Below are 26692 nucleotides of genomic sequence, written 5' to 3'. Positions count from 1 at the left end.
CCCTCTTCACCTCCTCTAAGTACAAGATTATTTGAGGATGAATGTGTTCATACACTAATCATATTACCTGATTTTTAAATATGTTCTCTTTATGAACACCCTTGCTTAAGGTTGTAGACAACACTTCATATACAGATAAAAAGTAGTTTTGTAAGGAGACAGAGATCACGTAGAGTTTTAGTTTAGTACAGAGATGAAAATACTTTAATAAAACTTTTTTCAACAAACTGATTCTATACATAATTTAGAAAAATGTTTTAAAGTAAACATACATTTCCAAGGTGAAAACTAGTTCTGATAATGATGTTAAAAATAACCATTTATTAGGGTGCAGTGGCACATACCTGTAATCCCAATGGCTTGGGAGGCTGAGGCAGGAGGACCTCAACAAAGCCAACCTCAGCAACAGTGAGGCACTAAGCAACTCAGTGAGACCCTGTCAAAAAAGGGCTGGGGATGTGGCTTAGTGGTTGAGTACCCTGAGTTCAATCTCCAGTAACCCCCTGCAAAATAACCATTTAAAAATATAACTATATCTGCAGTACTGAGGATTGAACCTAGGGCCTTACACATACTAGGCAAGCTCTTGATCACTGAGCCATACCTCCAACCTAAATATCATTGTTCAATGATAGCCTCTGGTTTACATATAGCTTTCCATTAAAAATTTTGTTTTAAAATCAGGAGATTAATAAATGGTACTGTGATTTTATTGAGGAAAGATCACTGAGAAATAAGAAACACATTCTTCTTAAAATACTTTTCCATGGAGACCCCAAAAAAGAAGTATTTGGAATATGTTCCATGAATCAGTGGATCACATAACAAAGGTCCTAAAATAGCAAGGCAGGTAATATCATTCAAATGGATCTCTGCCTTAGAACCACTGTGAATTGTAGTGTATTTGAACAGTTTGACAGTACACATCTAAAAAATGTTAGAATCACCCATCCTTGAGGTTTCAAATGCTCTTTTCTCAAAATTGATTTAAGAGCACTATATCAATAACTTCCACACCCTGAGTTTTGTTTTGTTTTGTGGTACTGGGGCCTGAACCCAGGGCCACATGTATGCTAGGCAAGTGCTAAGCCCCAAGATTAGTTTTCAGTATTAGTGACATAATAAAAACTGGATAATCTATTATTAGTGAAGAGACTCACAAATCTCAAAAAAAAAAAAAAATGCATATGTAAGAAATATACTCAGCAGAACAAAACACTCTTATCTATTTCCTACCAAAATAATTAAAATATATTTGGCTCTTGAATAACTGGCAGTAAGAAATTAAAATCAATCATCCCTTATAAACATTAATACACAAAAATGATACCTAGTCAGCTGTGAATGCTGCATGCTGCATGTTAGTACATGATGCAAGAGAGAGCTTTTTTTTTTCTTCAAACTTTCAAATAAAACAATTAAAATGATTAAAAATAAAAAGACTTTCAGCTAGTGGCAGTGGTGCACACTTATAGTCCCAGCTACTGAGGCACCGTGGCAAGAGGATCTGATCATCTGAGCCAGGAATTCAAGACCAGTGTGAGCAGTATGGTGAGATCCTCATTTCAAAAAAAAAAAAAAAAAAAGGTTGGGGATGTAGAGAGGTAGAGCACTTGCCCAGCTTGCACAAAATCCTGAGTTCAATCTCCAGCACTACAAAAATAAAAAATAAATAAAAGACCTTTGTAGCACATTTAAATTTTTAAGAATCTTTCTTTGTATGTGGCAAACATACAACAGCCTACAACCAGTTCAATCAACGCCTATTTAGTATGCATAATGGGAATATCATTCCTTAATCTGTTGGATTGGAGTTAGATATCAGAAATTTAAAGAAGTTCTTAGTGAACCCAGGGGCACTTTACCCCTGAGCTACATCCCCAGTCCTTTATAGTTAAGGAGTTAAAAAAAAAAAACCTGTCTATGAGTTTTCTACAAATAAGTTGTTATGGTATGTGACAAATTTTACTGTAACAATCATATGGGATTAAAAAAATTCAGAATCCCAAACAACTGAGGTGAAAAATGAAGGTGACCAGGTATCTGAACTTAAACAGGTACACAAAGAATCATGTAAACATTTCCAGAATTTTAATTCATTAAGCATATATAATAATATGTGCATCAAAATTAGAATATAAAGCTTTCTTAATTTTTCCACAAACTTTTCTTAATCTTAATCCAACATTTATTAATTAATACTGTATAGAGAAGTCAACACATGTCCAATGACCTTACCTCTCTTAAATAAGACAAGTCATTTCAGCTTTTTAAGTGTGAAAGTGTCTCTTACATAACAATTAGGAAGCACATTAGCTGAGATACTTAATGGATTCCATGTTTATATAATAAATGACTGACTGACCATAAGACATTTGTTCTTAAAGACAGTGACATAAACCCTTTTAAAATTTTACTTGCTTCCTTATTTATAGGTCTTACACTATCCAAAGCAATTCTGTAAGATATAATGTATCTGTAGATATACTAAATGTAAATGAAATACATGAACTTCCTTCATCTTTATGGAAAGAAATAAACTTCATATGTGTAAACACATAAAGTGGCAGTTATTTATCTTAAGACATTAGTAATCCAATACATACACAACACAATATGAGGTGCCTGTAACAACTAGCTAGAAGTGACAGTTTGTTTTTTCATATCACCCACAACAGTATAGAAGTAAAATATATTTTAGAATGACCTAAAAACAATGACTAATTGTTGAGAGCCACAGCCCAAGGGGCCCCAGCAAATTTCCAGCTGCCAGCTGATGATTGGCTCACAGCGGCCCCAGCAAACTTCTAGCTGCCAACTGATTGGCTCCTCTGCGGTGATGCTCATTGGGCTGTTTCCCTGCCCTTTCAGACCACGGAGTTGCTCATTGGGGGACTTTTTTTGGCTCCCCTCACTCGACCCAGCCAATCAGCCTCAAGAGCAGGAGGAGTGGGGGAGGTGGAGAGGCTTGTGGGAAGCCGGTGGTGGCAGTTGGGCTCTGAGGGTTTTTTCCTGAGGAGCTATGTGGTGTGGTGTATGTTCTAAAAATAAAGTTCGTTTCTTTTGACAAGTGGCTCCTGAATTGTGCCCAGCCAGACTGCAGCAACTAATTCTGTTAATGATACAGTAAATTTATAGCAATTAAAGAATTGGCTGATGCCTACTTTCTTGGTTAATCTATATAACACACAATAGAGACATTCTTTGAAAGTGATACTCCTCCTTAAGTAACATAAAAGTTTCCAAACTTTGCATGCATACTAGAGAGGATAATCATAGTTCTTCCTTATGCTTATTCAATGATCTTTTAAAATATTTTATATGTATATCACAGAAAGTTGTAACCAAAAATAATAAAAATTAAAAAAAACCATTATGCTATGTTTATGTGTTAGAAACTGTTCTGACTATGCATTTTTTACACAGTTTAATCTTCATAGTCACCCTGTGAAGTGGTGTAATTATTACTTCCATTTAACAGATAAAGTAACTGAGCCCATGGGTTCAGAGGAATTAAAATGCTTGCTTAGAATTAAGTCAATTCCAATAATAACTAAAGAAGTTATAAGAGGAAGGAAAATGAAAACAAACATACAAGAAAATTCACATCCCAAACTTTTTTTGGGGGAAAAAAAAGCAAATTTTATGCATTCTAGGTGTCAACAGTTTAGATAGCAAACCTATTAATGAAGGTGTTCAACAGCTTTCTTAGATTGAGTTCTGATAAAATGAGAATGTATGTTAAGTGTTCAGCAAAGAGAAGAAATGTTCAATAACAACCACCATTGCTATTACTGTTCTTATTCCAAATAACCTATAATCTTTGTGAGATTATGGAGGATAAGAAAAGTGAAGTCAATAAAAAGAGAGAATTATTTTAACATAACTTGAAAACTGTTACTAATCACATTTGTCCAATTTTTGAACAATCTAAATCTCAGCATTTAGAATATACTAGTGAATGCTGGTTAACGAACTGACCTGATACTCATGATACTGTACAGTAAAATGGATAGCTAACCAGGTAGCTTACATGAAAATAAAAAGGATATTTTAAACTTTTATTAATATTTGAATGCTTTTAGTTTGTTTTATAGGCATGACTAATACTGTGTGATAATCTGAATTAATTTTAAACTAGAAATAATGATACTGTATCAGTCTTTTCAATAAAGGGATACACTAATTTAAAAAACTTGGTAAAGCAGAAGAAAGCACATTTATTTCTCTAAGCTAATTAATTCTATTTGAGATTGTACTGATTACAGATGTACCAAAACCCTCTACAAAAACCTGGCATGAAAATGTTGGTTTTCTCAGAAATATTTAGAAAATATTGCAGTCTGATTGGAAGAATGAGGGATGAATACTGAATGAATGCTCAACTAAGGTCTCAAATCCTATATTTTTTGATCAGGAGAGTGCTATAATAAAAGGATATTTTAGGAATTTGAAATATGATTGTTATATAATGTTCCTTAACTTCTTGTAGAGTAAATCCTTTGTGGTGACATCTAAATTCACAAAATGGCATTTATAAAATCAATACCATGGAAACTTTCTGTCTATATTGTCTTAAAAGCTGACCAAACCAAGAGAAAAATAAATACAGAATGTAAAGGGGGGGGGGGGGTGGGGAGAGGAGAGAAATGGAGAAAAGAAAGGCAATTCAACCCATAGTGTGAAGCACATATGGAGAAATGAAGGAACCAGGCATTGCAGGCAAAGAGCAAACAGAATTGACTGAAAAACGAATTTGTTTGGGGTGGGCTGGGGTGGGGAGTGCACAGGCCTGGGGATTGAACCCAGGGCCTTGTGTATGTGAGGCAAGCACTCTACCAACTGAGCTATATCCCCAGCCCCTCTGAAAAACTAATTTTGGTCATGGCCTTCATTATCTCCTCGATTTGACCTGTTAAGAAGACAGCAAATATGTAAAGGTAAGCATTCTGAGGCTATTGCCCAAAATATCATTATGAAGATGGATATGTTTCCCTCTTTGCACTCCCCCAATAAAAGGGAGACTTTAATTCATATCAAGAACTCAAGGACTATCACTAAAGTATCTTTCTGCCACATAGGTAGAATTACTTGTTTGTTCAGTATTGTGAGGGACATCTTTATTTTTTATCTAATAATAACTATGGGAGTATGTTTTCAACTTATATGTTCATGCCTAATTAATCTTTTTTCCAGGCAATCTCTTTCCTCCACTTTTGTCCCTTTCATATTCTACACTCGTACACAGGCTAATCTCTGTTATCACTGTCATTTCTGAAATTATTCCTCTAGTCTGTCTCTACTTTCTAGGTTATCTTGCTTCATTCATATCCCAGGGGTGCTTTTGGGTGTAAAATTCCCTCCCCCCAGTATCTTTTGTAAGACAACAGCTCTAAAAAATTAGGTTAATTTTCCCTAAGATTGTGTGGAAATGTAGCTGATAGAAACAAGAGGGAAAAGAATGGAGGTAAGAAGTGAAATAGTAATGATTCAGAACTGTATGGAAAAAAAAATACAACCTCATTATCTAATGTACTACTACTGTTGCCTGAATCTCTAATCCCTAAAAAAAAAAAAATCTGAGGTAGTATACTAAATAAACACTCTAGACTGCTTTTTTCCTTTCCCTATAATTTGCAACATTCATCTTTGTATTGCAGAAAATTGGCTGCTGCAGTATAACAACAAATATTACCTTTTGAAAGCAAACAATTGCACCATATGTAGCTTTTTTATAAATAGTGCTGACTTCATTTTACAAAACCGATAGCTGTGTATATAGCTAAGTAAGGATTTTAGATGTGAATTTTTGTTAAGACAGGCTAGCAAAGATGTTATTTACAAAAGGAATGAATTTATATCAGAACTTTAGGACAAGATTATGACTGATATTTTTATCCCCTCTAGGGAGAACAGAATGTCAACATGTGTTTATTCAATAAACAAATTAACAGGAAAAACAAAGGATACTTACATTTTAAAAGAGAGATAACTCATTAATAACTTCTGATTTTTCCAACCCTTAGGTTTATAGCACCTTTTGTGAGGACTGAGGGTTAGGGAGTGTCAATTGACAGATGTGTAAAGTTTCTAAGGGGAAATGCATTTTGCTATTTAAATTTTGACTTAGGGCAATTTTCAGTCTGGTGATTAACATTTTATTCAATAGAGATTATAACAGTCTTATACATTAATTATATCTTTGGAGTTAAGAACCTTTCATAAATTTTTTAAATTAGAAAACAGAACAAATAGAAATTCTACAAGTATGGGACATATTACTACACTGTGTCTAATTCAAATAAATCATACAAAGAATTAAAAAAAATCTGAGATATCTAGGTAGCATGACTAACAAACCATGCATCTCTTTCCCCAGAAGATGATTCTCATACTATTAGTCTGACATTATAAGAATTTACTTTTCTTCAAAAGCCTGTAGAAGTCTTTTGTTTTTTTCTTCTTCACTATTTAGTGACAGATGAAATAAAGGACAAAGAATCAATTTCTGCTTATAGTAAAAACTAATATATCCTCACAGTAAGGCAATGATGTATACCAGCATATATATTAATTATCCTGCAACTATAATAAATACATGGCTTTTCTTTCTTGGATATGGTAAAACTCTGATTAAAATTCATTTTTCAGGTATGCACTTAAAACAGGGATCACTATTTTACAGGCACATGATGGAATACTTTTGGTCTGGTAGTAATTATATCCTTTATTTGCCATAAAAACTAACTCATGAAAGAGAATACAAGAATAAACCTAACATTTATCAAAATATTAATTGTTATTACATTTCCACCTTTATTTATGTGTGTGCTTGTGTGTGTGTGTGTGTGTGTGTATGTGTGTGTGCGTGGGCGCGTTGCTGGGAATGAACACAGGACCTCACACATACTAAGCAGGTGCTCTACCATTTAGTTGCAGCTTCAGGACTAAAATAATTTTTAAGAATCTGACTTAATACAGAAATAGTGTTTTCTCAAACACTGGTAACAAATTTATCATATTCATTTACTTACTTTATACTAAGTTTAGTGGAGAAACAAGATATTTTTGGCTTTAGACATTGCTGGTATAAGATTATATTCCCAGAGTATTATAAGTTTTCCTTGTTCTCTAATATATCTGAGAAAGATTCAACTGTATCTCACCTTTACTAATTTGTCTTGCAGATTGTGTCCACAGTGATAATGTAATCTTGTTGAAGGAATCTTACAAATTCAAGTTTTATGTACTGCTTTAAGATGATGTTTTTGAATACTTTTACAAGTAATGTGATTACCCTAATTTATATGTATATTTTCCCAAGAATTTTGCCTGTACTTACTGCTTCATACAATCTATTAAGGGTTAGGGTTCTGTAAGTTCCATGAGGGTTAAGGTTGGGTCTCTTCCTTTATTCTAGGATAGGTGTTTTTACTTTCCTATGTATAGTTCCAGAAATGAGTTTTAGGGTAAAAAAATGCTCAAGGGGGGAAAAAAAGGGCTGTTTTTCAAGCGAGAATGTGACAAAGACAAAATCACTAGTTGGAGTAGATGACAGTAAAATGTTAAAAGATGGCAAAGCGAATGCAGTTGTTTTTTCAATTCTATGCAACTCAATTATATTAAATTCTATCTTGTTTGTCAATAAGAAAATTGATACAATTTTAAACAAAATTCTAGAATGGATTACTCAGCAGATTACTAGTTCGTACCTCAAAAATGTGCTGTGATCAACAAGATTAAGCACAGATACACAAAAAACAAATTGTACCATGGAATTCCATTTCCTTTTCAATACAGCTTATTAAAATTGCAGATTAGGGAAATAAAGCAGACATAGCACATCTGAACTCCGCACAGTCAATAATGAGTTCCTTTAAAAAAAGTCTTTCAAAAAACTAAGTCATATCATTGACTTAAAAACTGAGGGTCACATGCAGACTCTTTGAATGCTGGTTCTATGCCAACCAATTTGAGGTAATCACACCATCTGTGTTTATGCCCACTAACAGCTTCTTCCTTTTGTGGTCAGGCATACACACAATAAAGTTCTCAAAAGCTTTCTTTCTTTATTATTGTCAATGGTACTGGCCTAGTGTCAAAACAAAAGAACCACCTTGGCAATCATAAATTCAAGTTTTATGTATGTGGGGAAGTATTATTCATAACCAAGGAGATTGCAAACAGTAGGGTCCAAAAGCAAATTGGATTGTTGCAAGCTTCACTTTGAGCATATCCTCATAGGTGACAGAAAATTCCATGTTGAATGATAACTCAGTTTGACAGAAATAGATTATGCTCAGCAGCAAATTTTAGCAGGTCTGGCTGAATGACTAAATGTCTTAGTCTATTTTCTATTACTGTAACAAAATACCTGAGACTGAAAATTTTATAAAAAAGTTATCTTGATGATGGTTCTAGAGGGTGAAAGAGTAAAGGGCTATATCTGATGACTCTTTTTTCTGGTGGCAGCTTTCTGCAAAATCACAAGGTAGCACAGGATATCACATGGCAAGACAGATCACTCTAGCTCAGGTCTTTCTTCCTTGTCTCCAAAGTCACAGGACTGTTGGATTAATTCTTCATTTTCATGACCTTGTTTAACCTTAATTATCTCTCAAAGGTCCTACCACCAAATGCCACAGTTGGATTAAGTTTCTACTCTCTTAATATCTCACAATGGGTATTAAATGTCAGCATGAGTTTTGGTGGGGACATTCAAAGCATACACCATGTAAATTAAGTTAGCACAAAGCAGTGCGAAGGTGGGACGATTAGTGATTAGTTCTTTTTAAGTAGAGACATAAAAGATCTGCTTACTAAATGTATGGATGACACGAAGCTGGATAGTCAATGCATTGACCAAAAGTGAAGAATCAAAAGATCTAAATATGTTAAAGTATAAGATAAAACAAATAACACAAATTTAACAGAAAAAAAGAGAGACATTTAGGTTCAAGGCAGTTAATTTTCACAAGATGAAAAAGACCTTAGCTAAATTTAAGATAATAGGGATTTTTAAATAAAGACTACTGAAAAACTGAAACATAACATACATAAAATACACAAATCATTCAGTTTTTTAATGAAGTTAACTCACCCAAGTAATCACTGCTTAGAACAACATGTAGAATATGGTCAGTACCCAGAACCTCCCTATGCCTTTTTCCAGTCATAACCATCTCCCCAAAATGTAACCATGTTCTGACTTCCACTTCTATATATTAGTTTTTCCCATTTTTGAACTTATAAATGAATTTATACATTTACATTCACTAGTACTCCTATGTGAGATTCATATGTATCGCATATTCTCCCACATTTTTCTTTGTCCATTCTACTGTACACGATCCCTCCCCACAGCAATTTTCCATTTAAATAAAGGTAAGAAGTAACAGCTATACAGCATGACAAAGTGACAGCAAAGACAACTGTTTGCCTACTTTATCTAAGTTTGGCTTTGAACATAAGCATACACGTTAATTTGGCTTTCATGATTGACTTCAAAATTTGAAGCTATAAAAACTACATAAAAATGAGTATGTTCATAGTGAAAGAGAAACATTCACAAGAAAAGGTACTTGATTTGGTGATATTATCTTGCTTTTCAAAATTTGGTCCATGTACTGAGCTCTATTTAAACCTGTATTTAAGAATACCAATTATTTGCTTCTAATTTGTGTCAACAGATGGTCTTCGTAAAATATAGCCTAGATACTTTTTAAAATCAAGAATACCAATTTTTTTGCAAGACTGAAATAAAATAGAATTTTTCTTTCTTTTTTAAAAAATATTTTTAGTTGTTGATGTACTTTTATTTGCTTATTTATATGTGGTGCTAGAAATAGAACCCAGTGCCTCATATGTATGAGGCAAGTGCTTTACCACTGAGCTACAACTTCAGACCCTCAATTTTTCTTTAGTGTGGATTAATTAATTTGTTGTTGAGCCAGACAACAAGTTTCATGCCAATATCTATATGTTTAATTCTAAGAATTTTAAGATAAATTGTACTAGTTTCACTGCTTTAAAATAAAATGCATTACTTTCTATTGCATCTGCTGAATGCTCTTATGAAAGAAGCTGGGACTTGGTATTTTCATCATAGAAGAGAAAAAAAAGCCCCTGCCTTCTAGGCGTATCTAATTTTGCGGGAGGAAGAGAACAACACATACATATTTACTGAACAATTCAGTCCTGCAAACCAAGAGAACAAAACATTTCAGAAATGTCAAAGACATGACAGGTAAAATGAATATTCATTTGTGTCATGGATCCTACTATCTGCCAAGCACTATAAGATAGACAAGGTGTTTGTTCTCACTGAGCTTAGAGTCTAGTGTATTTAGGGAGATAAAGAAAATCAACCACATATTTGTATAAACTGGTCAAGCAAGGTAACTCGAAGGAGATAACAATGAAGACGAAGACTTGAAGAACTAGATTAAACATATTCAAGGCAAATGGGTCAGCAAATCCAAAGGTTCTAAAGAACAAAAAGGAGGCCTAGGATAGCTGTACTGTGGTGAGGCACATGGAAAGATCATGTAGGCCCTTTAGCCAAGGAAAGAAGTTTGGGTTTTATTCTATGTGCAACAGGAAGCCACTACAAAGTTTTAGGCAGGGCAGTGGCAAATCACTAACAGTTGAAGATGAAAGCAGTCTTAGAGATTATTAAACCTTCTCTTCTATGATGAAAATACCAAGTCCCAAAGAGTTTAGTGTCATTTAAGTTACAAGTTTGTAGAGTGTAAAAAGGGGCCTAGAACACTGGTATCAATAATAAGGTTTATTTTTTATTTTGAGAAAGGATCTCAGTTACTTAGTGCCTGCTAAGTTGCTGAGGCTGGCCTTAAACTTGCAATTCTCCTCCCTCAGCCTTCTGAGCTGCTAGGATTATAGGCATGCACCATTATGCAAAGATTTCTTTTCAATAAGAGACATCCAATTATAATTACACTTCTATTCCTCTCTATTGGATTAGTAAAGGTCAAATATTTATGCAACATAGCATTGATAAGGATATAGAGAAAAGCCAGGGTCTCTAAGTTGGGAGTATAATTTGGTATAATATTTTGGAGAGCAGTCCAGCAATTCCTATTCTAGGAAGTTATCCTACACAGTTTTTGCACAAGTCCGCAAAAAACCCAGTATTTATACTCAGTGAAACATTATAAAGGATGGGAAAGACTAGAAATAATCTATGTTTACCACAGGATAAATGTTAAAATTATGGTACATTCAATGAAGTATAATGACATCACAATGAGGATTTACATATATGGGACAATCTTCACTATGGCAAGCATGAAAATGTAGGGAAACACTGTATGGGAAGGCAATGGGAATGCTGAGCAAATGGGGAAAAAGGCTTAATTTTATTGTACCTTTTGTGCTATTGAACTTTTTGCATACATATATTACTTATTTAAAACTATTTTTAAAAACGAAATAGTCTGATCTTAAAAGTAAATAATTAAAAAAGGATGTTTTTAAGAAAGAAAGGAAGGTTGAGAGAAAAATTGTAGATGAAAATAACTCAAAATAACTTAAACTAAACATATTGCTTCATGTATTATTTCCTTGTTGCACAAACTAGTGTTTTATATAATCTATAGTTTTAAATAAATCAGTGGAAAAATATAGGGGAAAACATAAACATACAATATACTGTATGGATACAACTTATAATTTGGTACATACATACCAAAATAAAAAACTTCATAAGAACAGGGGCAAAACAGACTTGTTTTATTTCTCTACAGAAAAAGAAGCAAGGGGTAATCTAAAGCATAGCTGCTGACAATAAACTGAGTTACTATGTGGTTAGCAAGACCATCTCACAGCTTAGTCGGATGTGAAAAGAGGGGTTGCTGGGTAGCAAATCAGGAGGCCAGGCATTCTAATCCTGAACTAAGTACCTATTAGTTATTAGATCTAATCACATTACTTAATATCTATAAATCTTAGTTTCTTGTAAAGTCAGAAGGTTCAAGGAGAGCTTGAAAGAAGTCATTTTAGTTTGCCCCTGAAGAAGTTCACTTTACTTACAGGCCTTACAGGCCTATTTTAGGCCTGATTTAGGTATTTGAAGGGATTATTTGGTTTCATTGTTCATGCTTTCATGATTAATTAACAATAAGTAAGTTTGTTTTCTTTGCATAAGAAGAACATGATAATTTGTGAGGTATTATTGTGTAAGCTTTCTAGCTCTAAATACTTTATATGAAAAATAACTTTTCAATTTCCAAATTCTGAGAATATAATGAAAAAAAATGACACTTTTTAGTCTTTTCAATGATTACTTTTATCCTCTGGGAAACACGATTCTGGGATTTAAAGATTCAAGAACTCAGTTTCGATTAAAAATTGTAAATTTCTCTGAGGAAACTTATTCTAAGGTCTTAACTCCTATCTGTATCTACTAACTCAAATTACTCACTTGAACTCCAGACCTATAAATAATATCTCACTCAGATCCTTCAAGTTCCTCATAGGTTAACATGACCCCATCTTGTAATTTAGATCAGAAAATCCTCATACATGTCTCAAATCAGTTGCTATATGGACTGATATGGATGATATGTGACAGTGTCTAGATATACTTGGGTCACAAGAGGGAAGGGGAGACTGCAACCGGTATCTAGTGGAGTCAAAGCCAGGGACTCTGCTATGTATTCTACACTGCAAAGGATAGTCCTCTATAACACATAATTATCAAAATTTCATTGTGTCAAAGTTGAGAGTATCCTGTTGTATTGTGTTTTGAATGTAAACTCTATACAAGAAGGGGCAAACTCTTGTTCACTTCTGTGTATTTAGTATTTGGAGTGATATATAAATAATAAATAAATACGTATTTATTTAATATAGGAATCTAAAAAGAATTCACGTATTATTGCCCTTATTTTTACCCTCACAGCTTAGCCTTACTTCTTTTCTGGCCTGAACTACTATATTAACTCCTAATTATTGTTCATATCTCCATGCTCCTGGGACTATATCTTGTTTATTTTTACATATCAAATGTCTAGAAAGTAATAGGGGCTCAAACAACCTTTAATTTACAAATTAGCCTTAAAACTAGATATTTTATAAGGCAACCAACCTATAAGAAATTTTGGCAGGGTTCTGCTAACATACTAGTACCATAACAGAAACATACCTACCTGATGGCTTACAATGTCTGTATCTGTATGAATCATAGATCCATTTTGTTTATCATTTTTACCTTTTGACTTTGTTTCTCCTTAATTTTTTACAAGGCAAGACTAGCACAATACCCGTGCAAAAGCCCATTTGGTCTTTTCTCTATTTCAATGAGAAGCCATGATTACATATAGACTCTGATCTTGGCCAACTAGGAACTGAGAACATTCCTTTCTCTCTTCCTCACTATCCTTGGACCAGCCTGAGCAAGTCTACAAAAGGATGGTACCAAGTACAAGTATGAAGACACGAATTGGTGTGAACATACTTTATATACAACCAGAGATTTGAAAAACTGTGTTGTATATGTGTAATAAGAATTGTAATGCATTCCACTGTCATTTATTTTTAAAAAATCAATTAAAAAAATTAAAAATAAGATAGGGAAAAAACTAAAATTAAATGAAACTTTAAAAAATAAATAATAAAATTATCATAACATTAAACTTTTTTTTAAAAAGGGGTGCTACCTTAACAAGAGATCTAGCTCCAACTCTAAGAGGGGGAAAAATCAAAGCAGGAAAAAAAATCAAGGCATCTTGATTACCTATTGAAAAGGAATTGAAATTCTGCAAGTAGTCTTAAAATGAAATCAGACCTGCCCACTCTCCATCTAGGATTAAACAAAATAACATCAGGTATAGATATCTAAGCAAGTATATATACATTCAAACAAAGTGGAGAACATTATAATTTTTTTACATGTATAATATTATTTCCCCATCCCATTTTTCAAGGTGACAATAAAAATTTTGATTTGTCTTTAAATTTATAGACAATCAACAAAGGGTGCCTATTCCAAGTCTTGATCTGGTTCCTTCAGGGGCCTTTTCTTATAACTTGGGAAAGAGCCTGATTTGAGGGTTTTTTTTTTGCTCAGTCTTGCAGAAGGTTTTTATCTTTACAAGGCTATTTGGGTCAACAACACCTCACTGTCCTTAAACTTTCTGACATTCATAGTCTTTCACTATTTTCTGTTCAATCACTTCTCATTGGTATTTGGGATACTGAAGACAAGAGTATCACTTACGTAGCTCTTTCCTTGGAACAGTCATTTCTCTTTGATAAGTGAGCTCCATCTTTACCTGGGCTTGACTGCAAACAAGTGCCTCATTTTCCAAAACAGCTGAATATCCCACCCTAGACTCTTTTGTTCATATATGTTCTAAATCCCTGAAGAACATCCTTAGCAAAGGAATTTAGGCTTTTCCATGCTGACAGTAATAATACTGTCATAAATAAACAGTAATAATTTGGAGTGAGGTCACATTCCACAATAAAGTACTTGTTTGAAGTCCCTGCCTTTATAGAAGAACTCATATAGGGATATGTGGGTAGATATATAGGAGAAGCTGAGTATACGTGACCTCTACCAGAACTTATATAACAAAAAGTATAGGTGGCTGAGTTGATCCAACTTGAACAGATTAAGTTGTCTTGGGCAATAAACATTTCAGAGGAGACAAGAGCCCTCTAAAACTAGTGAAGTGCACAAGACTATAGAAAGCTAAGGAGAGAGGAATCCTTAACAAATATAACAGCTTTCTGTCAAACAAATGGCTGATTTCCTATTAGATGATAGAAATACTGAATTTGATTTATGCCAAATAAAGCTGATATTCTTTGTCTTGAAAACACAAAATTCAATTTTGGGTGGTGGTTACACACATATATAGGATGATGTGTACTATTTTAAAAGCATGAAGATGATGACACAGTTTGGTCTACTTTTAATCATCATTTTTGTTTTGAATTTTATACATTAAAGGATAGCATGACTTTTTAAGGATTTATCAAAAAGGAGCACAGATCAAAAGTAATATTATTACATACAAAATGCCTTACTTTAGCCCATTCATGGTACTAAGAATGTCTGTTTTGACATAAGTATGAAAATAATCTGTTAAACATAAAATGACTTCTCCAGTAACTTAGGGCTGGAAAAATCCAGAAATCAGTATCTACTATTCAACACAGATTCAATACCTCAGCCTCTGTAAATCAGAAACACTGGAGAAAAAGTTGTCAGTTGAAAGAGGACCCTTAGCAAAACTGAAAAAGAGAAAGTTACTCAAGATGTCTTCTAACATTCTTTCTTCTTTATATATCACCTCTTTTTTCTCTACCAAAAACTTGGTTGGAAAATAATCTCATATGATTAATTAAAGTCAGAATATAAAACCTAAGAATAAGTGTTCCTTCTCTTAGGGGCACACACAATTTAAATCTTCTCTATCAATGGAGAGTGAAAGGCCTGATTTTGAATTGAGTTTGGATTCCAGCACTGCTACTGAATATAAAACCTAAGAATAAGTGTTCCTTCTCTTAGGAGCACACACAATTTAAATCTTCTCTATCAATGGAGAGTGAAAGGCCTAATTTAGAATTGAGTTTGGATTCCAGTTACTGTTACTGTTTTCTATGTGGTTTGTGTTCCAATTAATCTCCATTGGTCTGTTTTCTGACCCACAAAGCGCGGGTAATCAACATTTATCTTTATAGAAGAGCTACATGGATTAAAGTAATTCAATAATTTTTTACTGAATGCCTACGGATTTAATTAAGCATTGTTGTACATGATGGGGATATAGGAGGGATATCAACATAGACAGAGTCCTTGAACTCACAGAGCTTATATGCTAACTGGAGAAAAGGAAACATAATAAACAAATACATAATATCAGAAGGAACAAGTGCTACAGCAAAAGATCAAATATAATGGAAGTGGTGGGAAACACAGGAAAACTAGGGAGGCTGGGATTTGTCATGCAAAAGCCCCTCTTAAAGGTGACACTGGAGAAGAGACTTGAAGGAGTAATGAAATGAGTCGTGAATTTTCAGCAGTAGGGAGCATATGAATGCTGGAAGAAGGAAGAGCAAATGCAAAACTTTGTGGAAGGAGCAGGCTTAGAGTATTTGAGTAAAGAGTGACAGATGATGGCTTTGAAAGTTATGCTGTAGACAAAGTAGTTTCATAGTTTTTAATTTTATTTTATTGCTTTTATTTAGCAAGCTGGGAATCACTGATGGATTTTAAGCAAAGAATTAACATACTCTGGGGGAAGTTGAGGTTCTTGTAAACATAAGGAGACATTTTTAGGAGTATGCTGTCTATAACTTTGAGCTAATCACACTGTGTCTGGAATACCTCATTCACTTCTAAAATGCTCATTTTAAGAAGAACAGACAGTAATAGCCAAGGGGAGTTGTTAGCACTCTTGAGTTTTTTCAAGTCATGCCTTGTGCTGGACATCAGCTGTGCCAATTCATTTCTCCTCTAGGAAGGGGAACATCCTGGCTTTCCTTAGGTGTTCCCTTTCCACAGGTGATGAGACTTAGAAGGGTTTCTAGAATGTCTAACCAAGAATCTGCTGAACTCTGACTCCAGTGACCACGTCTGTTCCACTATACACAGCTGTTCTGGAGATGTTTACTAATAAAAACAGGGCATGAGAGGAATGTGATATCTGTCCTCATATGTATCAGGGACTATGGTGTGGGCTGGGGTTAGACTTTATCCTGGATGTCTGGACAGAACAAAAATGGAAACAGGAGAGTTCAATTACAGAAGTAGATTTCTATTCTTTGTGAGAAAAATCGGACCCACATTTAGACAGTCTGCTTTTGAATAGCAGCACATTGGTATGGTCTAAGTTCTCCCTCTTCTTCCTCACTCTATACATCCTTTACTGTAGAGGATGTTAGAGAAAGAGAGCTGAAGTGCAACAGTTACTCCAGGTGACCTATGGGCTGGCCAAAAGTAGAATGGGAAGATATTAGGTTCCCATTCAGTAAAGAGAGAAAGTAAGTATTAGATTCATTATACCTTTGTCATGGAAAACCTCCCCAGTGCAAGCTCTGAGTGGTCATAAGTGCCACCAGCCCTGTCAACTAGGATAAACATATTATATCATGTAGTAAAGATCAAGGTTTTTGGGGTCTCATTTTCCAAGTCACAATCCTGACACTATGATTTGCTTGTTGCATAATGCAGGACAATTTACTTAGTTTTTCTGTGCTATGATTTCCTCATCTTATATGTAAGGATAATTGTAGTTACTACTTCTTGATTTTGCATTAAAAAAACTGTAAGCACATGAACGTACAGAAAGAAGAAAGAAAGAGCAGAGGGAAAAAACGGTTCAAGGAAGTTCAGAAAGTTAGGGTGAAGGCAGGGTATTATTCTTGTGTTTTATAATTATTTACTCCAACTTACAACTCAAAGTTTATTTCCCTCTGTACTGAACAGTTAAGTCAGGGACACATGAGAATTCTTTCTTAGTAACCAATATATAGAATAAGTGTCCTCTGGATTTTTTCCACTGCCAGAATGGAGAAAAAAATGTGAATGGAGATAATATTCAAAATAGTTAATTACTGACTTACCAGCATTAGAAAGGAATGTCAAGACTTCTTAAAGTATATAATCTCATCTTAACTGAAAGCTTTTCTATTCTGATTATATTGAACTATTTGTATTTTCTTCAGAGACTCAAACATTTTTTCACTAATCAGTTTTACTAATTGGCTAGTATAGGCTGTGTGTGTGTGTGCGTATGCGTGCCCACACACCCATGTGTATGTATGTATTCTCCACCCCATACCCCCCGTGCAGGGGAATGAATGAACCCAGGCCTTGTGCATGCTAAAAATGCATTCTACTACTGAGCTACAACCCCAGTCCCATAAATATCTCTCTGCAAAGTTTTTAGTCTCTATGGGTTGTATTTTCTGCTCTAGCACATGTATGTATACTTCACATGAACAGCTGAACTGGGGACACATCAAAACCTAAAGCTTCACAACGGGTACTATAAACTGCCTTGATGAGGATTCTACTTTTAGTCTGACCTCTAAGCTCGACTCTAACTCCAGCTCCAGGATATGTTTGGATCTCTGGGTTCTAGGGTTGACCTTGGCCCAACTTCATTTCCCTATTTCTACCCATAAAATATGGTGTTTTCTGTTACATTAAAACATGTACCAAGACTGGGGTTGTGGCTCAGTGGTAGCACTTGCCTTATATATGTGAGGCACTGGGCTTGATCTTTAGCACTACATAAAAATAAATAAATAAAATAATGGTTAAAACAAAACATGTACCACAGAAAGAAGATAATGAGAAAGACCGAGAAAAAAGCAATAAAATTTGAGTTAAAAGATGGGACAGGGGAGTAGTCTATAATTTTTTATGTTGGGCTGGGGCTTTCATGTTGTTTCCTTTTACATACTACTAGTCTCAGGAAGTTGTCTATATTAACATATATTCCTAGTGTTTAAGAGTACATATTTACACATATAGCAATACATATTGCTAAAAATGGATGAACACTTCATACTGACCTTCGGGGGTTTAAACGGATAGTCTGGTGAAAAGGTAATGTCAAGAAAGAACACCCCTCCTTCATAGACAGATCCAGGGGGTCCCAATATAGTTGACCTCCACTCATAAATGTTGTCTCCTTTGGGTCCAGCACTGAAATAAGATACAAATAAAATGCACTTAGAAATTACATTGTCTAGAAATTTAAAAATCTATTTACGGTAACAATATATTGAGAAATTCCATAAAAAACAAAGTTAATAAGTTAATTCTGTTATGATTAATGTCAATATCATCATTTTCTCTAAGTGAAATATGTTGGTATTACTTAAATAGAACCAAGAAGATTCTGTTCTGTTACTCACAACCTTAAGCCTGTTAGAACAAAAGATTCCAAGGTCCATAGGCCAGAGGTAGGAACACAAACTGGTTAAGCATGAAATTATTTGTAAAGTCTTTGAAAAGGGGGACACAGTCCTGAGGTCAAAGAGACAAAATTTCCAACCCAGAAAGGCCACTGGAGAACAAAGTCTAAGGCCTTTGCTAATAACTGGTTCATGAAGACATTCATGGCCACCTTTCAGGAGATTGAGATCATATGCAATTGGGAACTTGTTCTTCCCTTTTCTCTACCCTAAGGACTCCTTGGCACCCTACCTTCTCCCCATACATCATGACCAGTGTAGACTATAGAGGATAAGATAAATCATTTTGTTTCAAGACATAAATAAACTATTACCTCTGCCCCTCCCAGAATAGAAATTCCTTAAGGAATAGACTTTGCTTTGTCCTTAGTTTCTAATAAATAAATGTTTGTTGGATAATGACAGGTTAATAGTAAAGCAAGTGAAGTCACATGGCTAGTTGCCAACATGTCTCTGAGTCTCAAAGAAATTCAGTGAGAAAGATAAGGCCCACATGAATCAAGTAATTTTATTAGTTCTCTCAGGTGAAGAGAAGGACAAAATGAGATTAAAATGTAACTTTGTAGGGATTGGAGGCATAGCTCAATGGTATAGCACTGGCCCAGCATGCAGAAGGCCCTGGGTTTGGTCCCCAGCACCTTAAAAAAACAACTAATTTAATTTTCCAGTGTTCCTTCTTCTTCATCAGCTACTACCTACATTAATATCTGGAGATTCTCACACCCTGTAGTAAAGTGGACCACCTTATAAAGATACTCTGAAAAGACCTTATTTGCAACAAAGATACATAACTTCTTTTCTCTCTCGGTTTAAAATTAGTTCGTATCTACAAAAATGATGTCATTGTTGAGCAGCATATCAAAAGAATTATCACAACTAAGTTCAAATTATTTCAGAAATGTTTAAGAATGGGTTAATAACAGAAACTTATCAATGCAATTCATCTCACTAACAGATAAAAGTAGAAAATAAAATGGTAACATTGGTGGATCAAAAGTTCTTATTAGCCATTCATGATTTAAAAAGTAAAAGCAAAATTTTAAAATCCTCTTTACAAAGTTTCAAATTTATTTAGCCTGATAAAGAACATGTACCAAAACTTCACAGCAACTATTACAGTCAATACTATAATTTGATGGTACTGGGAATTGAACCCAGGGGTACTCTACCACTGAGCTACATCCCCAGCCCTTTTTATTTTTTATTTTGAGACAGAGTCTCTTTTATGGTTTAGATATCAGGTGTCCACCAAAAGTTCATGTGTGAGATAATGCAAGAAGGTTTATAGGTGAAATTATTGTCAGTGTATTAATCCCCTGATAGGAATTAACTTGGTGGTAAAGGTAGGCAGGTAGGATGTGGCTGGAGTACAGCGTCCCTGAGGGCATGACTTTGGGGGTATATATTTTGTTCTTGTAGAGAAGAACTCTCTCTGCTTCCTGGGTGTTATGTTTCCAGCTGCTTTCCCCTGTCACACCCTTTCACCATGATGCTCTGCCTCACCTTGTGCCCCAAGGAATGGAACCAACTGCCTATGGACTGAGATCTCTGAAACCTTGAGCCCCAGAATCAACTTTTTCTCCTCTCATTGTACTTGTCAGGTCTTTTGGTCACAGCAACAAAAAAGATGACTAAAACTGTCTAAGCTGGCCCTGAACTTGAGATCCTCCTGCCTCAGCCTCCTAAATCACTGAGATTTTATAGGCATGTGCCTATAGGCATGTCCTCTGATGATGGTAAAATATTTAAAGTGCTCACTCTACATTGAGGAATAAGACAATGATGCCTCCTATCCTCTCCTCTAATATGAACTGTACTAGCTATCACAGTCATTGAAATATGAAGCACACAGGAAATTCAAATAGACTGGGATGAAAGAACAAAAATGTTAGTATTTACAATATTTATGTTTGCAGGAAAAAAAATCTCCAACATAAAAATATAGTTTACCAAACTTCATAAAAGATTTCAATAAAGTGGCTATATGTAAGATCAATATCCAAATATCAACTTCATTTCAATACACCAACTAAATTGGAAAAAATATATACATTTAAAAATTTTTTTTTTAGTTGTAAATGGACACAATACCTTTATTTTATTTGTTTATTTATTTATTTTTATGCGGTACCAGGGATTGAACCCAGTGCCTCACGCATGCTAGGCAAGTGCTCTACCACTGAATCGCAACCCCAGACCCTGGAAAATATATTTTTAAATGAGTAATAATAGTATTAAAAACACAAAGAACCTATGATTAAATTTCATGAAAATATGTTAATCTTTATAGAGAAAAATATATAGCTTATTTAAATAAACACAAGATATTTAAATAAGAGGAGAGATATCAGGTTCCTGGACGAAGGGGAATACTCAGTGTCCTATAGATGCTAATTTTCTCCAAATTATCCATTACAATTCCAATAAAAAGCTTAACAGCAGTTAATAAAAAAAAAAATCCAACCATTTTTAAAAAAATGAAAAAGGGCAAATTGATTCTAAAATTTGTTTGGAAGTTCAAAAAAATTCCTCAAACTTTCCCACACATATATATGAAAATATAATAGGGCTGGGAAAATAGTTTTTCATTTGTAAAATAGAGGAAATGCATTTCTGGCTTCAATAGACAAACAAAAATCTGTTTCTTGTACATGGATTAGACACTTAAAGGCAAAAGTCAAAATTTTAGAATTTGAGTGAAGACAGTGACAGGGTTGAGAAACAATATTTAGAATGTTTTTAAAAAACTGAGAAACAATACTTGGATCACACAAAACTGAACAATTTTTGTGTTCAGAATGTATAAATTCTTATGATAAGAAAAAGACTAGTAATCCATTAGAAATGAATAGACATTTCCAAAAAGAAGAAACATGAATGAAATGTTCAATTCATCAAAATCAGGGAAGTGAGGTTTAAAATCCAACTTAATAATATCATTTTATAAAGTATACAGGCAAAAATAAATGTCTAACAAAACCAAGTATTAATGAAGTTGTGGGAAAACAGAACTCCTGTACACTGCTGATGAGCATGTTTAATCACTTTGGACAAGAATGTGGGTTTATCTTCATAAAAAAAAAATAGTAAAATTTTGTCATTTGCAGTAATATAAATGGGGAATAAAGGACATTATGTTAAATGAAGTAAGTCAGGCACAGAAAAACACAAACTGCAAGTTCTCGCTTACATGTGGAAGCTAAAAACTTGATCTCACTGAAGTAGAGAATAGAATAGTGGTCACCAGAACCTAAGAAGGGAGTGGAGAGAAAATGGTTAATGGCTAAAGAACTGCAATTGGCAGGAGAAATAACTTTTAATGTCCTATTGCACAGTAGAATAACCACGGTTGACAACAATTAATTGAATATTTTGAAGTAGTAGAAGAGAATTCTGAATGGTCCCTACAAAAAGAAATGACAATTGTCTGAAATGACAGATATGCAAATTATCTTGATCTGATCATAACACATAACATAAACGTTCTTTATATATGTTGAATTTTTATATAAAGAAAAAGTGTGTTCAAAAAGTTCAAAAAAAATGCTGTGTGAAAAAAGCAAGTTACAGCATATGTACAGTATGATCCTACTATATAAATTAAAAGTAAACCCACGGCTGGAGATGTAACTCATGGTAAGAGCATCTGCCTAGTATGAGTAAGATACTGGGGTTTGATCCTCAACACTACAAACTAAAAAAAAACAAACAAAAATCCCCAGATCCTCACTGCCTTACTGTATAAATATATGGATTATGAATAAATATCTATGTCAAAAGTCTTATAAGAAATGGACCGGAATCCAGGTATGGTGGTGCATGCCTATAATCCCAGTGGTTTGGGAGGCTGAGGCAAAAGGATCACAAATTCAAGGCCAGCCTCAGCAATTTAGTGAGATCCTGCCTCAAAATAAAAAATAAAAAAGCTTAGTGGTTAAGTGCCCCTGAGTTCAACCTCTAATTGCGGGGGGGGTGGGGGGGGGAGACTGGAAACAAAGTTAAACTTAAAGTAGTAACAATGATTGTACAAAGAACAAGGGGTAGTGTGGAGGAAGAAGACGAAGGGAAAAAAGATTTAGAGATGAAATGAAGCAGAGTTCAATTTTATTTCAATTGTTTATTTCTCTTATATAAAACAGATAAGAATAAAATCAAATCAAAGTTATCCTAACTTACTCCAATGGGCTGAAATACACTGCAAACCAATGGGGCAAGTGACCAGAACACAGCATTTCTGCCTGCTGTTCCTCCTTACCTACTTCTCCTGAAGTTGGCAACCAGGCATAAGCGGAATATATTCAGCTTAGATGACAATGAAGCTTTGGTAACAGCAGCTTCTTGTTGCCAGACAAGTTTGCTCATTCAGATGAATAAACACAAGCTTAAACCCTGAGCTATAATTAGACCCAATATAGATAGATAAGTTTATCAGAAGGAAGAGCTTAAAAGTAAAGTATAGGTTTATAGTTACAACATTACCTCAGTGTAGATGGAGAAATTTAGTTAAAAACATACACACAGAATGCACAGCTATGAAACAGTATGAACAAAACACATTTCTCAAACACCAAGATATAATTTCCCCAAGTCACTTTGAGCAATTAAAGATGATCTTTCAAATATGATAACCACAGTTAGTTGTAGAATGTAGATTAAATAAGGAGTTACTTAATAGTGTAGGTCAAGGAAGGGGCCCGAAAGTAGGAGACAGGAGATGCCTCAAAACCTCAGCAAGGAGGGCAACATCTGCAGATAATCTAGTGGCCATTCCAAATTCTATCTAATGCTTAATCAAAACTCCAAATTTTATTGGTTCTCTGAAGTCAGTCAATTGTCTATGCAGTTACGAACAGAGGGTGAAAATACCACACCTATAGGGCTTGGTGGTGCACACCCTGTAATCCCAGTGGCTCAGGAAGCTGAGGCAGGAGGTTTGCAAGTTCAAAGCCAGCCTCAGTAACTTAGTGAGGCCCTAAGCAACTAGGTCAGTCCCTGTCACTAAATAAATTACAAAAAAGGGCTGGGGATGTGGCTCAACAGTAAAGTGTCCCTGGGTTCAATTCCCAGTATCAAAAAAAAAAAAAAAAAAAAAAGTTGGTTTATGCTGCTAAGGTGTATATATTTTTTTAAATTTTTATTATTGGTTTTTCAAAACATTACATAGTTCTTGACATATCATATTTCATACATTTGATTCAAGTGGGTTATGAACTCCCATTTTTACCCCGTATACATATTGCAGAATCACATCGGTTACACATCCACTGTTTTACATATTGCCATACTAGTGTCTGATGTATTCTGTTGCCTTTCCTATCCTCTACTATCCCCCCTCCCCTCCCCTCCCCTCCCATCTTCTCTCTCTACCCCATCTACTGTAATTCATTTCTCCCCCTTGTTTTTTTTTCCCCTTTCCCCTCACTTCCTCTTATATGTAATTTTGTATAACAATGAGGGTCTCCTTCCATTTCCATGCAATGGAAATTTTAAAGAAATATTTAGCCAGTAGCAACAAACTAGTTTGATGTTTTAAAATGTATACAAAACTAATATTACCTCCCTAATTCACATTCTGAGTCCTAGCCATCTGTCTTCTATTACCTTAGGAGTGGTATGTCTGGGCTAGTTATAGTGGTGCACACTTGTACTCTTAGTTACTGGGAAGGCTGAGGTAGGAGGACCCCAAGTTCAAGACCAGCTTGGGCCACATTCAGTGAGATCCTGTCTTTAAAAAAAAAAAAGGGTGGGGTGGGGTGGGGAAGGGATTGCAGTTGTATCTCAGTAGTAAAAGCTGAATAGATGCTATTTATATTATTAGGTTAAATCTTGATAATTTTGATGACATAACTAGTAGAAATCAAAGGGGACTGAGGCATTTAAAGTCAGTATTGACAGAAGAGGCTAGCTAAAAATAAGGTTCAAACTTCACCACGTATTTATAAATTCAAGCTTACTGTACAGCACGTGGGAATTCTCTCTCTCTCCTCTCTCTCTCTCTCTCTCTCTCTCACACACACACACACACACACACATCAAGTACAGAAGTATAGCCATTCCTTGTTATCCACAAAGATCAGTTCCAGAAAGCCCTCATGCACCAAAATCGGTGGATGTTTCAATCCATTACATAAAATGACTTAATACTTACATGTAATCTACATAAACCCTCCTAAACACTTTAAATCATTTCTAGATTATATACAGTGCCTAATAAAATGCAAATGCTAAGTAAATAATATTGCTTAGGAAAAATGATATGAAAAAAAGTTTCTACAAGTTTAGTACAGACATAATGCTACTACCCCCATCCAAAACTTTCAATTTGTTAGTTGAAGACCAGGATATGAAGCCCAAGAGTAAGGAGGAATGACTATATCTTGTCTAAAAAAGCAGGTGTGCAGCCGGGCATGGTGGTGCATGCCTGTAATCCCAGTGGCTCGGGAGGTGGAGGCAGGAGGATCACAAGTTCAAAGCCAGTCTCAACAACTTAATGAGCTGCTAAGCAACTCAGTAAGACCCTGTTCTCTAATAAAATACAAAATAGGGCTAGGGATGTGGCTCAGTGGTCAAGTGCCTGAGTTCAATAACTCCCCACCCCCCCAAAAAAGAGCAGATGTGCAGTTCCAGCAAGTCAAAATCAAACTTAGTAAAAATGGTTTTCACACTGAGGGACTGACCTAAAACTGACAGGGATGGGATGGTGAGAAGAAGACAGTACAAGGGGATTTTTCAGAAGTACTAGTAATCCCTGTTTACATGTCAGGCACTGTAACTGAATTCATCCCTTCTAGCAGAAAGGTACATTTTTCACACCTAGATGAATATGCTTCACATGTGTCCAAAGTTTCTTTGGAAGTGAGTTGCAGGAATATTGAGCTCTGGCTTACAACACAATGTGTCTCTCTAGTATCAGACTGGAAGGAAAGGGTAGTTCCCACCTTTTAAAAGAAAATATTAAGGAATGACCCAGGATCAGTTACAGATGAAGATAAGAAAGGCAGTCAAAAAGGGGAAATGCCACGATACTGTTTGATTAAAATGAGAAAAAGCATGCAGGGGTGGGAAATTTAAGGGAGAAAATATTTTAGGGTTCTCAAGGCTATGGGGTGACTTGCTGCAAAAGCCACTGGCACTTTTTTGCCTTCATTTCATTAGAACTCTCACCTGGTACCACACACTGAGTTTTGAAAAATTCTCTTCTCCAAGAATCTCTGGAGGTCTCCCTCTGACGGTACTATTCCAATTTCTCTGCCTTCTTCAGTGACACCTTTTCCATGTCTGCCTCTCTAGAGGTTGTACACTCGGCTACCTTTGTCTTTTCATTTTCATTTTGTGTATCTCATTATCCACCTTTGACAATCACCCAAACAATGACGGTATTTCTAATCTAGTTAGAAACTTGAAAATCATCCTTTTGCCATCATCATTTGATTTTTAAAAAAATAATTAATATTTTATACTTTTTATTAGCCAGTGTTTAATAAATGGGAAGGCTATTTACCCTCAAGAATAGTTTCCAGATTTGGGATGTAAAGGTGAAAAAAAAATGATTATGGCTATTAGTTACCTTCCATCAAATATTAAAGTCACGACTGCAATCTACTTTATACTCTTTGTTAACACAAACAACTCAGCAAGGAAGAAACAAGAAGAGGTGTCTATATTAAAAAAAATAACAACTAGCTAATAATCATAATACTTCCTCTCCCAAGGGAAGGAATTTTAATGAGAAAAA

The 26692-nt window shown here is 34.8% G+C and overlaps 1 protein-coding gene across 2 annotated transcripts in view; it reads right to left on the bottom strand.

Moving 5' to 3' along the window:
* The window catches only part of LOC114081744 (ubiquitin-conjugating enzyme E2 E2), a 309382-nt gene that overhangs the window by 48377 nt on the left and 234313 nt on the right, over positions 1-26692 (bottom strand). For both annotated transcript variants that reach the window (XM_027923187.3, XM_027923188.3), the window contains exon 4: positions 18553-18685. In XM_027923187.3, the coding sequence (XP_027778988.1) occupies positions 18553-18685 (133 nt within the window). The remainder of the gene's footprint in view (positions 1-18552; positions 18686-26692) is intronic.

This window comes from Marmota flaviventris, chromosome 1, assembly GCF_047511675.1.
Source record: "Marmota flaviventris isolate mMarFla1 chromosome 1, mMarFla1.hap1, whole genome shotgun sequence".
Classification (NCBI taxonomy): Eukaryota; Metazoa; Chordata; class Mammalia; order Rodentia; family Sciuridae; genus Marmota; species Marmota flaviventris.
Note: the sequence above shows the minus strand (reverse complement) of the source record. Positions and strands in the feature narration are given on the sequence as shown.